This window comes from Ischnura elegans, chromosome 6 (assembly GCF_921293095.1).
Source record: "Ischnura elegans chromosome 6, ioIscEleg1.1, whole genome shotgun sequence".
Taxonomy (NCBI): Eukaryota; Metazoa; Arthropoda; class Insecta; order Odonata; family Coenagrionidae; genus Ischnura; species Ischnura elegans.
The window spans coordinates 121413278-121428615 of NC_060251.1; the positions used below are offsets into that span (position 1 = coordinate 121413278).

General features: G+C 39.9%; 1 protein-coding gene across 1 annotated transcript in view; it reads left to right on the forward strand.

The window, feature by feature from the left end:
* The window catches only part of LOC124161611, a 439803-nt gene that overhangs the window by 372537 nt on the left and 51928 nt on the right, over positions 1 to 15338 (forward strand). The window contains exon 4 of the mRNA XM_046538001.1: positions 12121 to 12195. Within this exon, the coding sequence (XP_046393957.1) occupies positions 12121 to 12195 (75 nt within the window). The remainder of the gene's footprint in view (positions 1 to 12120; positions 12196 to 15338) is intronic.

The following is a 15338-nucleotide window of genomic DNA, read 5'->3' on the forward strand; positions in this document are numbered from 1 at the left end:
CGCAGACCACTACCCTAGCCAGATTCATTAATTGACATTGCAATTTCACCGAGTTTCAACAGTACTAGATGTTAGTCCTATCGGTCCATCAAGGATGATGACGCAAGGGAGTCTGTCTTTCTTGGAAGCACCCTTGCCTCACCACCGAGACGTGAATCCCATTCCAGCGCTTACGCTGCGCTTGGAGGTAAATGTAGTCATTATTAAAATAAGAAATTGAAATATTTCCACTGAATTTTACTATGACACTACGCGTTTCGTCGTTACGAGCAACACATTCAAGTCTAACACTGGATAATGCTGTTTGTAACGACGGAACGCGTAGTGTCATAATAAAACTCATTGTCAGTGGAAATATTGCAATGTCTTATTTTGGTAATATTAAAAACTTCCATCATATCGTGCCCAACACCATACAAGATAAATATAGTCAATCTCAATATGGGATGTGTGAACATTTATGGGAGTGTATTGCCATATCTATTAAAGAACCTGCATGACAGAGTGGACTGCACAGTGGCCCCAAGAGCCGAAGGTCCGCGGTTCGACTCCCGACCAAAGAGAATATTTTTATCGCGGCAGTTTATGTAAATTTCACTACCGTCCACGCAGCAGGATTGAAATAAATCTCAAATGACACCCTAAGTACATGCTTTCCAATTTAAACACAATGATCACGTTCACATGTTTCGCTTATTTTCATTGTTCATATTCACAAAAACGCAGAGGTCCGTTTATTTTTCCGTGATTGTGACCGCCGCCTATTCCTCCAGCTGCTTGCGTGCTCTTCCTGCATGGTGACGAAATAGAAACTTCGGAAGTTTCACGTAAAAACAAAATTTTAGGGTGCGCCTGACTATCTCGCATAAAATAGAACCACGTGAAGATGTCCGACAGCGAGGAAACTTCCCGAACACATGTTGCATGAAAAAATTAGTGTTAAATTATTCTTTAATGTGAAATATGTTGTTCTTACTTAATACCATAGATACCATAATATATACTTACTCTATGTTAATACATACTTTTTACTTCATTCTATCAAGAATCATTTTCCCGAGGTATCCCGTAAAAAATAATTTATTAAATTGTGTTTGCTAAATTGAAGTGGAATGACAAAAATATTTCAATTGATTATGTCATATTCGGATGGACAATAAATATGAGGGTTCTAGGTGAACCCTCTCAAGGATACAACACACCGGGGCCGGGACCCAAGCCCGTGGCTTGATTCGCCCGATCACCCGGGGAGGGGGAGGAGAGGAAGGAGAAAGGAAAGAGGCGCCGCACAGTGGTCTGAGATGCCCTTTTCGGCGGACAAAAGTCGATTTTTCGATTGCGTTCTAACTATCCAAAAATGCTAATTATGTGAAGCTAAAACATCATTCCATTGTAAATAGATCTTTATATCTTCCTTTACTGCCCATTTTTCGAATTACAGGAGTGGTTTTTAGCGAAAGTTGTTTGAGTGTAATTTCTCAAATTTTTGACGGCTTTTTAACTTTATAAATATCATAACCAATTGCCATTTTTTGTTTTCTTTTGAGTTTATTTCAGCAAACTCACCTTTTTTATGATCCATAAACCTAATTATTAATGTTATGAAAGTGTCCGGGGTCTCAGGATAGCGCGCTATAATATCATAAGCAAATATTTTATTTTTAATTATGCACAGTTAGAGATATAAAAAAACCACGCTCTACCACTGTATTCTCATGTAATAGGATGCAAAGAAAATACTATCCTTGAAGCAATTTAGAAAGAATTATCTGCCTTTAGTTGCCTTTTTTTTAAAAAATAAGCCGAAATGTGTTACAGAGACGCCTGGCTATCCTAACGCCATGGCGCGCTATCTCTCGGCAAGTCGCTTTCGCTGATAAAATCCTCCGTTTTGAGTCTCTCTATCAGACGCAATTGGTTCATTTATTAGCATTATCAGCAAAAATTTTATCCATGCCTAAATACTACATGATTCAGAGACCAAATGAGCAACAATATAGCCTATTTGACACGGCTTAAACTAACAATTCGGCTGCCACTAGGCTTCTCCCAGTGTGCGACAACTCCAGCTATTGTTAAGATTCCTCTAATTGTTCAGTGAAAATTGAAAACTTATTTTCTGTGAACCAGTCTTCGGATATGGCACTCGTGAAGGAATATTTTTTCAATTTACCAGAGAAGTGGGCCGAGAAGGACAGCGTTCGTTACAAGCATCTATATGAGTACATTTTAAGGTAGGTGGAAGTGATTTAATTCCGAGGTGCAACGTACTAAGTGGATTCATTAACCCATAGCTTGCGTATCATATCATTTTTGTGTCTTATTCTAAGGTCACAAGGAAGGTCGGACGTGAAAGATGACAGGAAGCTAAGAATTCAAAACTGGCTGTTTATTCTTTCATTACTCGGGCGACACTGAGATGGGAAAAGAGCCGTAGAACAATAAACGTGTTTTTGCAGAATAAAAATCTGTGGCTTAATTCAGATATTGATTTTTTTGGCGGGAAAAAATCGAGTCCCAGATAACGAGCTCGGAAACTTCTCAACCCTCTTCCTCGGGTAAGTTCAATGTTATCGATGGGACATTTTATAGCATTTACGTAAATGAGAGTATTACCTATCAACAGATTGATTTTATTTAGGTGTCCTTTCAGTCGTCCGTGTAAGAATTTTGAAACGTTGTGCGAGCGATCAAAGCGGAGGAGAACCACGGAATTGCTCGACAGAAAAACAACTGAAGAGCTGGTTTATGCGACGAACGCAAGTCTTCGGGCAAACAAACAAAGCGATGCAGCTCATATGGTAGATGAGGCAATTCATGTTAGCCCCAGTATAGCCAGAAATATAAGGCATGCGTGGAATATCCATAGATCTGACACCAAGGTAGTTCTTCCCTACAATGCAGACGAGGCATTAGGCTTAATGATTGAGGCAAAGTTGACTAAACATCAGTATACTATGTCCATCAGGAAAGGGGCCAGATCTCTAATGGCAGCAAGTCTTTAACCTCCTTAAGAAGAAATTCTTTCTGTAAAAAAAACTGTGCTATCCTTTTGGTGCTACGACTGCTTTCATCCCCAAACGTAGACTCGGCACCCGTGTACAAAGACAGTGAAGAAACTACGGATGAAGAGTAATTGTTTTACTTCCTCATATCCATTTGCTTCCCTTAATTATTGATTCATTAATTAATAATTCTACGAAATACTTTCATAAAAGATATCTCCCCCCAAAGCATAATGGTCATGTAATTATCTCTAAGTGAGAAAACATCCATTCATTCGTGTAAAACTGGATTTGGCGACTTATAAATGCGTAGGTGTTTCTCAGACCACCATTGCATCACACGTCGTTGTAGTGTAATTATTCAGAAAAAATAGCGAATGCGTATTTATTTTTTGAGAAAGTTATTATGCATGCATTAGAAGATATATTTAAGTTGTGTAACGCCATCATATACCTCTACAAATGGGACAGTCGACTTTTGTCCGGAAAAAAGCGCTCCCCAGACCACTGTGCGCCGTCGCGATGGGAGCCCGCCGACGCCTCTGGGAAAGGATCGGAGCGGAAGGGAGGGGACGGGGAAAAACACCTCAACGCTATAGAAGCGAAAAGGGCCCACTAAATAGTGAATCCAAGCATACGCAATTAATTTTCTACCAATTCTACTGGATTTTCCTATGAGGAAGAAAAGTCCATCGATCGAATCGGTAGATAGATTCGGAAAGACAGAGAATGAGGGTTCTAGGTGAACCTTCTTAAGGATACAACGCACCGGGGCCGGGAACCAAGCCCGTGGCTTATACGCCCGATCACCCGGGGAGGGAGAGGAGAGGAGGGGAAAAGGAAAGAGGCGCCGCCGCGATAGGAGCCCGTCGACGCCTCTGGGAAGGGATAGGAGCGGAAGGAAGGGGACGGGGAAAAACACCTCAACGCTACAGAGCGAAAAGGGCCCACTAAATAACGAAACCAAGCGTACGCAATTAATCTACCACCATCCCGAGGAGATTTTCCTATGAGGTAGAAAAATCCCAGATAGGGACAGTGGGAATTCGGATAGACAGAAAAATGTCTGAAATATAATCCAGCCTTAACGTACGGACAAAATATTTTCGGAGTTGATTCAATCATGAAAGTGACTCAAAAACGCCGGCAGATAGTCACGAGTCAAAAGGCCTGCAATGCCTACATAGAGCTAGATACTGACTTTTCCGAGGTAGTCCTGAGAAAAATTGACTCGGCAGATTATATATCTGTGAGTTGATTCCTTGCCGTGGCGTATGGAATGGATTGAGCCCGAATGAAAGGGACAAGCGTGTTCCAGGGTCCATAGGAGGCGGGATTACGCCCCCCCAGGCTCCATCTCCAGGGTTCCACGCCCGCAAAGGGATCCCACAGCTATCTATGCCTCCCAAAAGAACCCTTTTCATGGTGGCGCCTCCAAGCGACGAACCCTGCATCCACAGATCCCTCCTTTTTCCGCCCTCACCACGGAAAAAGGAGAAAGGTGGCACCCTTAAGCCCTCGCGTTCACAACACCTTAACATGGCGTAACGTACGCATACATATACGGAGAGTGTATAAATTAATAGCAACTTAACGCTGCATAACTAGGAGCAGAGTATTTATTAACGGCAACTTAAATCGGCTAAACTTAGGAGCAGAGTATTGGAGAAGAGTGAGTATTATTTATAAAAACTTAAAGAGACGTGACCTTGGAGTGGAGAATTTAATAAGAGTGCATATTAATAATAGCAACTTAATGCGGCTTAAGTTAGGAGTAGGGCATTGGAGGAGAGTGTGTGTTAGTTAAAAGTAACTTAAATCGGTGAGATTTAGGAGCAGAGAACTCAAGATGAGTGCATATTATTTATAGTAGCTTAATGCGACGTAACTTAGGAGCAGAGAATTTAAGGAGAGTGTATGTTAGTCAACAGCAACTTAAAACGGCGTAAATTTATTTAAAAAATCTTTGCTATAGGTTTATTTATGCCATAGATAAAGTGCTTAATGTTAATTTGGAGTCGAAATCACATATTTTACTCTTTTATCGCTTTTATCAGGTTCAAACTACTTACTGGTGATTTGATGGCGCTATATGCTATGTCTCTGTTTGTATTTCGACGAATCGCCACAACGGTTTTCTCGATCGTCATCGGGTTCGCCGCGTAAATTACGTTAAGCAGCACGCAGGTTTTTTCCTATTGCAATAATTGTTCACCAAATGCTATAGTTCTGAAATGAAATCCTTTTTAAATTTATCAATTTTTTTAGTTTTTAGCAATTAAGGCGACACCCAGATTCATTAATGGTAGAAAAAAAAATCGAAAATTAGGGGTATAATTTTAATCGGTAGACAAATACTTACTAGAAGCCAGATGCGACACAAACAGATTGCAGGTAAATTTGAAAATATAAAGTTTCCTAAATAGGATTTCTCTGCTGCATAAAGTCCAGGTTTAGCCCAAAATTGCGCCTATTTATTCCAATAAAGGTATTTCCTCGCGTGTAAGATATTCTAAAAATGCCAGTCACTGGAGCGATGGGAAATCAGACATTGACTCTAAAAAATCTCTATGGACAGCTGTGGTATTGAATCATATTTCAGCGCAACTGCTCCTGACATGAAAACGAGAAACAGCGACAAAAAGGCATGAACCACAATAGGATGGTTTTCTATTTTTTTATTGCCTAAATCGTCATCTAAATCGTACTCCTGGCGTACGTATTTCACGCTTTTAGATTTTTTTAATGACGATATCTATTTTTCGCGATTAAATAAAAAGTGAAAATTTTCAAGAGCGCGAAAACGCGACTGCTAAGTACGAATGCTGGGAAAACCCGTGTGACGTCATTCTGGTTCCGGCTTCCGCCGTGTGAGGCCACCTTGGTGCGAGGCTATGAGCGCCGCTGCGATGCAGGCTACGATTGCACATTGCTAGCACACGACGCACCATCTGAGAGGATGCCCTCAACGTTTCGAGCAAAAACTATACTTCTCAAGTTTCTATATTATATCACTTGCGTTGAAACGCCGATCTTCTTTGATGATCTATACCAGGGGTCTCCAATTTACTAGGCCACGAGGGCCACATTCCAAGTTCCGAATCGCCCCGCGGGCCGGTTAGCAAATTTGCCTATGTATTCGTTACCAACGTCTACTGAAATATCCGGTGGCGTATTTCTTATTTACGAACAGTTGAAGGCGACTTTGACGTGCAGAACAGCGCTGCAATGCTCCTAGCGGCGTCTCACAGAGTTAAACGAGCGAGAAACGAACGAACGCTACTTACTTGAAACGAGTGCGCGAGCCGGATGAAAGCCTTCCGCGGGACCTATTTTGGAGACCCCACCACGGCCATATTCACTTTCGGTAGATTATCAGAACTCCCTCTAACAAAGCCAGATTCTGAAGCCATTCATCTTGCCATGAAAAACCTTAGTATTTAGTGAAGTTAACTTTTCACGTCAATACTAATGAAGGTAATCAATTGAAACACAAGTAACAGTGAGAGTGCAACACTAACAGCCTACAAAAGATTCATAACGAGCCAGTGTGAAAGATTCTGTAACGGTAAATGTATTATCACATAACGGTACACCCGGTATACAAATTTCGTTAATCATTTTATGCGCAATGCTCGCGATGCTTGCATGCGAAGAAATTTCGTAGTCGAAGAAAAGCCGAGCATAGCGGTAGCACAGAGTACCCTGCTAGCAGGTAGCGCTTGGCTTAAATAAGGATTATTAATACCTTATCAAACGAAGGAAACTTTCCGACCAAGGCAATTGTAATAGGTGATTATTAGATGTTTCCCTGATCTCTGTGCCGCATGCATGCATTGACATGGTAATCTCAGACGATGTAAAACTCCTGACTACTCGTAAAGCATTTAGGCCCCTGTGATGTCACGTCTAGTGGTATGCTGACAATTTAATAATTAATATCCGCTGTCAAGTATGGCGTGCAAATAATCTACATCAGCAGACACCTAACTTGGAACAATACGAGCGACGAAGCTCTGAAGGCAATAAGTAAAAGGTACTCACATACCATCTTTTTCTGCGACATAATTCGCTCGCATTGTGGTGACGTCAGCAAAAAATAATTAAAACACATTTTTTCAATACATTTCGACGGTATGTTTAGTTAATTTTCATTTCCATCCTTTGCAATCATATTTTACGCATAATATACCTCTCGAAAGAATACATGAAAATATGAATACATAATTTTGATCGATTTAAATGGTAATATATGCAATGCTTCGTGAATAAATCCTGAGATTCAAGTTTGATGAAGCGGAATTTTCCCATGTTGAAATTAATACTCGCAATTTTCCACTACTATTAAATTAATTATAACGTAGGTTCCAATGCTACTACATGAAGATGATGCTGTCACATTGAAACTTAGGAGGTAATAAATTATATAATGGTGGAAAATTGCAAGTATATATTTCCATAGCGCTTCATGAGACTGCACGATGAAACTGCTTCTACTTTTTACAAAACTAACTCGGTGAAGTATAATTTTTCCAGCTTTCATGCCGGTGTATCACAATATAAACACGCGTGAAAAGTTTCACAGAAATCCGTGCATTATCTTCGTATTATCTTGAGCACACCACAAAGGATAAGGAGGGAGTTTCTCATTTGTTTGCGATAAACGTGACCGCATTGGACGTCCACCTTCATCCGAGATCACTCGCGAGTAATGGCTAACAATTTGCATTCCCACACACTTCCGGGTCGCTATCGCCATGGCGACGCAAAACATTGGAACACAAACGAAAGCCCAACCAAATCAGATATAACGATTATTGCTTATTATTTTTCATCACGACTCGAGTAAAATGGCCATTTAGACGGGAGAATAATTAAAATGGGTTCGTCTACTTAAGCCGCTTGTTCTGTTCCCATGATGCACTGCTTCTCGACGGCTATGGCCACCCCGAGTACTCGGGGCAGGACACAGCGACAGATTACCACTAGAATAGCGAACTTATCGGTACACCGTTATCTGCGGCGATGGTCATACTTATTTTTGCACCATTTTCATCCTTGTGGGATTTATGAAATGGTTTTATCATACTTTAAAAAACAAAATTTTCAATAGTCTTCGCCAAAAAAGAATCGTGAATACACGTGAAAAAATTTTTATACCACCAAGGCAAAAACTAATAGCTATATAGTGCAAGAAATACACAAGTACTCCAAGTGCAAATGTTTTTCTCCACTTTCTCGTCCTCCTTCCTAAGTTTCCATGTTTAACCGCTCCGTGAAGCACTGCAATCCAGATTAGACTCTTCGCAAGGTGTTTCCCAACATTCTTTCATGAGCATCTCCTCATCAGCATTTTCCTATACATGAAAGTCTCCTAAGTGACGCAATCCTCTTCCTGATATCTTTACTGCTGTCTCTCTAGTGAGCTGCCCAAATAGCTTGACTGCCCAAACGCATACAAATAATAGCGAACTGATATTAAAATACTTATCACCTCAGTCATAATTCTACAAGCCATCCATAGCTTTGGAGGTTGCAGCAAATGCATGCGAACTTGAGTTATCAATTGCAGAATTAATGTGCGCCATCAAGGTTAAATCCGTAATATACTAGACCTTCGCGTCATTATGTATTGAAAGTATTCTTACAGTTAAGATAGGTTTACATGGAGCATTGTGCAGATTACCTCGACCTCTCAACATGGACTTCCCTCTCCATTTCACAATATGGCCAGCTACCTTTCGTTCTACATCTATAAACCCCATTCTCTTCCTCCCCCATACCTTCTCACCAATCATTCTTACCTCTAACAGACAATAAATACTATTACAAATTCTTTCAACCCATCTTCCAAAATAAATACGGATTAAGAATAGAACCGTGAAACCCAATACCATTTCATATGGTCAGAACAACATCCTATCAAAGGTCAAAGAGCCAGATCATTCGGCAGTATGTATGGAAAAAGCCGGCATGACACCCAAATATCAACACAGAAAAGTAGGAAATGCATGGCAACATCTGGACGCCTGGGGTTCACCGTGTTACCTGGAAGGTATCCAATAACCGTCATCGAATCGGCATTAGAGTTATAGTATCTCCTATCGTATTTTAATCAATAGACACGAAACACAGTGCTTGCAAAACCAAAACCACCTCTGCATACGGAACTGATGAAATAGAAACTTGCTTTGGAAAAACATATTTTTCTAGAATACAAAAAAAATTTCGGGCGGGGCGCGGTCCCACCTGTGGCATAGGCAGTGCTGTAGTTGGGTCGGTACGGGCTGGAACGGCGTACCCCCTTGAATCCAAGCTCGTTATAAGCGTACCATTAAACTACCTTTTTTAAATCTGTAAAAAAGAGCCCCAATGTAAATTGCCCAATGTATTTCACTAAGAAAAATCGGAAATGATAATTTACTTGTTCAGAGTTATCTCGTGGCACAACTTTGAACTAATATAAGAGTTGGAGTTTGACATTTCAATCGCGCCCAGATATCCTTATATATACGTGTCCAGCTGTTGGCAGATTTTGGTGAGTACCGCCTAAAATTTTTTCGCAACTACAGCACTGGGCATAGGGCTTATGGGTTTCAGTCTAATTTATGTATATAATGAATTTAAGTCAAGCCAAGACCCCCATCGAATCGGTCATTCCATTTCAAGCTGCGATTCACCAGCGGCTTAAGTTTAGAAGTGAACAAGGGCCAGTAGGCACATAAATCGTAGGCTAATCGTAAACTCATTAGTAGTATGCAACTACGGAAGAATGGCTGCTCCGGAAATTTAAAAAAGTAAATTAGAGTTTTAAATAAATTTTCAACTCACAAAATAATATACACACGGCTAAAATTCAAGAAATATCACGTCACAAGGTTACGCTCTGCATCAGGGACAAACCCCTATTTTGAGGTGCAAATGTGAGTACAGTTCAATTATTTGGGCAACTTATAGGAAGAAAACGGTTACGGCAGTAAGGGCATTAGGAAGAGAATTGCGTAAACAGAGGAGGCTATCGAGGACAGGAAATAGCCGGTGAGAGGATCTATATGTCAGAGTTCAAAGAAAAGGCTAGAGAGGATTCCGATCTTGAGTTCAGCGGTTTATGGAGCGGAAATATGAAGACTCTTAGGAAGGAGAAACAGAAGAGACTAGAAGCGTTCTGGAGACGCGGGCCTGGAGGAGAATGGAGAACGAGAAGTGGACGGAGAGGAGGTGGAATGACAAAGTGCTGGACATGGTGGGTGAGGAGAGGCAGTTTCTAGATTAGATGCGGAGGAGACAGAAGGTTTGGATGTAGCGAGTGCTGAGCGGGGAGGGGATTTCGAAAACGATGTTAGAGGGTATAAGATAAGGGTACTCGAGGGAGAGGAAGGAAGAGAATCGGATTTGTAGATAGATCAAAAGCCTAAATGCCAATTTAGGAGGGAAGTCCATGAAGGGAGGGTAGATTGCCAGATTTAAATCTTAAATACTCCAGGAAAACCTACCTTCATCGGTAGATTACTTTAATAATAATAATAACAATAATAATAATATATGATATAATTGAAACGAACAAACTTTGTATTAATCCAAGCGGCGTCATCCTCAGTTACCTGAGGACGTTGCGTCGAAACTAGTCTTACCACGAAAATAAATGGTGGATAAATACAAAGTTTGTTCGTTTTAATTATTGAAATCAACTTCCACAAAGTTGAGCCTGATACTATAGAGATTAATATATGATATTATGAATAAGTTGAACACATTCAATGGATCGAGTACTGCGTGGGAAGAGAATGTTAAAATAGTGTTGATGGTAAGAATGTTAGGAAAGCGAGGGAGGGGATGGAAGAGAATAAGATTTCTTTAAATAGAATGAAATGGAGAAGGTCTTATTGTGAATTGAGAAGGAAATTTCTAATTGGGAGGTTAGACGGGCAGTGGTTTGATGCTCCTTTTAAACCTGCCTTAATCGGTAGAATACTTTGATGACAAATCGTAATGAAAGTAACCTTCTGGGGCGAACGTAGAGGGGGTGTAGGCCCAGAGGGGTCGCGCTCCTCCCTCCCCCCCCCCCCCCCAAAAAAAATGAGGATTTACAGACGCCACTGTGTCGAGGGCATCTTGAGTTAGGTGGTTGCGGCAGAGGAGAGGAGCTGATAATTCAAGCCGCGAAGATACCCGCGACACACACGCTTTGTTATATCCACTGCCTTCCCCAATTCGCCCTTGATCGCACCAAAGTTCAGAGTCACATACGGAGGCGGGTATTCCCCGAGTGACAGCGTATCTGGGGAATCAGACTGATTGCCAGGGGAATCACCGCAGAGACAGATGCGAATCGCTTTGCGGCGCAATTGCAATAGACAGACAGTACGTATACCTATTAACGAATGCCACCAAGCAGCTCTGCAGTGTAATTCATGAGGATCAAATTCCTATCGAGGTGAAGCCGTAACGACTACTGCCATTTTAGCAATAACAAGAGCTTAATTTAACTTGCAGCATTATGCAAACGAAATAAATAGCTTATTTAATGAAGTGCACGTGCGATTCGGCAGCAAATTAATAGCGTAGGCAACCCGCATACCACCCAAGCAAATTCTATAGCCTCGTGCGCGCTTCGACGAACCAGTCGGGGGTACGGCAAAAATATGTAATCGGAAATGGTGGACGCCAGGAACTATGCATCAGGAAATATATGTACATTTTATGCATGGGGTGTTTATAAGAAAGTTTCCATTCATAGAATTATTTAAATAAATGAAAGATCGTAGCACTTTTCCACAGAATAAAAAAAATCTGTGGAAAAGTATTACGATCTTTTATTTATTTAAATATGTCCACCAATTGAAGCCTGAATCTGTTGAAATTATTCATAAAATTATTCATAGCTAAAAGTGTCACCTACCCGTAGTGAAATTATGTCATAAAATCTACACATTACATTTTTGGGGGTACAGTATTAAGTTGTACACATACAGAGGGGTAGGTACAGGAGGAAAAAGGTTGGAAAACGCTGGTCTAAAAATACAAATTTTTACCCATGTTTCCTGAATTTCACCTTTCCTACGTTTAACCTTGAAAATGAACTGTAACTCATCCTTGTTCATTTGTTTCATTACAGGGAGTAACCTTGTTGGAAAATTCACCCAGAGTGTTCGACGCATTGTCCAAGATGTGAAGGATGAAGGAACATCAAGTGAGTATGGGTCCCCTTTTTCAATCCAAATTTCAACAAATGCAGCAATTAGGTACTTGACTGAAATTCAACCAAAACGGCAAAAAATAGATATTAAGGGCACCATCCCATTAGAGCTATTATCTAAGAATTTTAGCAAATGCTAGAAATTTATTTTGGAGAAATAGCAGCCTATACGCATAGCAAATTTTAAAATCCTTAGGGTCATCCGAGTAGCTTTAAAGCCATGGAATGTATCCCTGCATGCAGGTTGAGGATGGTGGGTTTACCTCCAGTTAGTTGCAAGATAACCCAGTTTATAAACTCCACTCAAAAGTATACTCATCAGATACACAGTCATAGACAAAGAAATATGATGATATTGGTCAATCCTTAGGTAATTTAGGCCGTTTAAATAAATGGCCAAACAGTCAAAATGCATACTATGTTACTCAATAATTTGTGGAAAGAGTACCACCTCTTTTTCATTGACTTGAAATGTTATTCGAAGGTAGACTCAGTTACTTTAATTTCAGGGAGATTTGGACTTCTTGCCTCTCCAACCACCTGCAATCGCCTTACAGCTTAATTACAAAATGATTTCCACCAGTAATCAGTTAATTTAAGAAAAAGTTGAAAAAACTGATGAATTAACTGGAAAATGAAATGAGGGGGTATCATCTTAATTAGATTTTTTATTATTTACCTGTCAATGGATCACGATGGCTGTGAACCAGTTAATTTATCCTGAATTGAAGTCTATAATTTCCTCTGTTAAAGGAGGAAATTTACTAGGCACAAACGTATTTCTCCCTATTAATTTTTCTGCACACTGTGATTCCCCATCCCAACCATAAATCCGCCAATCCTTTCAACCTGGGAGAGTGGTAGCCCAAAGGATTGCTCGTTGGGTGGCTTATCAATTGAACCAGAGTACAAATCCCAGGGGAAACCTTTTGATAACCCAAATATCTATCAAAGTACATACAAGGTGGTTCTGGGAAAGGAGTACACCCCTCTACTCTGAATGAGTGAAATTCAAACCCCTGGGGCTAACTCCAGCATAAGCTCACCTGCCTTCTAACTTGATTCCCATTTATTATAGTGTACATATTTGAATCACTAGCTTTACACAGCTTACATATTGGATAGTAAATTTCTGGCTACCTCCTTGAGTTAACGATTGTTTTCTTCACTGGACCAAACTCAAGCTGTATTCTGGCTGAAAGGATATCTACCACATGCATTTCAATATGTTTCTTTGTGCTACAGCTATAGTGGCTGCTGTCTTATGCCTTTCATTCTTTCCATAGACAACAGTCCCACCTCATACAGCTCATAAGTGAACTACTGTAAATACACTCATAAGAGACCAAAATGCATCCATTTTTTTGCATATAGGGGTCTCTGTAAAGAGCTCATACAGAAGTTGTTTTTTAATGGATATTTGAATAACTTTGGCAAAGGAAATAACTTTCTTTATTTAGCAATAGCACTACACAATGCTAAACAAATCAAATGAGTCATTGGAACGCATGTGTAAATTTTGTTGAGAATTAACTTTATTATTATAAACATATTAACTTAACAATCGCTGAGTATTTGTGGGTTGTGTGCATTCCGATAAGAGCACTATAATATCAATATTACAATGTTTGATGATCCTTTACTGTGAGATACACAATATGAAAATGGTGTGGCCTAATAATGGTGTGCAGTCTTTTAACTAGGAAACCACTTTTTGTTTCCGCACACCACCTGGTGGCCTCTGTTGGAACCCTCAGCAACTGCAGACAGAATGCAACTGCCTGCAGAAACAAGTTGCCAATGCCACTCACATCACAATCCTTGGTTGAGCTTGGTGGAGCATGCTACAACCCAGAGTTCATTATAGGAAAGACATATACAACAGAGACGAGAGAAAAAGGATAATGTGTGATTGAAAAACAATATTAAGATCTCATGATCTAAGGGAATTATAAAACTGCTAATTGTCAAAAATGGTGGCTCATACCAGCGGCACAGCAAGGAGATTTGGGGGATAAACCCCCCCCCCCCAAGAGCTCAGAGAAATTTTTTAGTTTAATCCATTTTACTTAATTGGATTGATATTACTAATAGAATAGTGTAAGGATGAATAAGATATCCCTCAGAAACCTGTAAAACTCACCATTTTGAACCATTTATCTTAAAATTCAGCAATTTATTAATCTCGCACTACCGCTTATCCTGGTGGGTATTCCATACCCCCACACACCCCGGTATTAGTTGCACCCACCCACCCCCCAGCCTTAATTCCTAGCTGTGCCGCTGGCTCATGCAACCACTGAAGAGCTTAAAATAACATAAGAATGCATTTTCATCTGGTTCTGATCTGTACTAAAAAATTTTACCAGACAGCTCTTAGGAAGTGGGTTAGATGGGATTGCTAGTAAGATGTGCTCACAAGAAAAAACAAACACGCAAGATGGTGACTTTATGAAAATGTGGAAAAAAGGAAAATATTTTTTTTAATCATTATCTTATTAAAGGACAAAAATTTCAATTATCTTTCATGATTGACAAAGAAAAACAAAAGACAATACTGATAATGCTGACGAAAGGCAGGGACTATGAGAGTAACCATCTTTTCATTGAAAAAAGATAACAAAAGGAACATGCAAACATGACATGAATTACCCATATACTCAGTAGGATAATGCTAATTTACTGTTAAGTCACAAAAGAGTCGTTCAAATATTTTGGAAATAGTATACATATTTCTTCCAGATCTCCTTAATGGGACTTCCGACTGGTCACTGCACTGATCATTGAATTTAATTCTGCACTAAGTCCCCTATATGTATAGCGGAACTGGCAAATTGTTCCTTCTGGATTCTGAAGTTATAATTTTAAAAAAGAAAACTAGAGAATGAATTTTTTACGTGGATTTTTTCTGCACACGTTTCAAGCTCATATACACGGTCAGTAACAATGAAACACCTCACATTCTATGTGCATAGCAAGTTTTTAAATCACTTGAAAATATATTTCAACTGCAACAGGGGTGGCTTTATCTCAAGTTCTGGATACCATTTTGTAAAGTTTCCCAAAACAAACCTGATAGTTTACTGTGTTATTTCAAACATAGTTTTTCCTTGAAGAAGATATACAGCATGATAGGT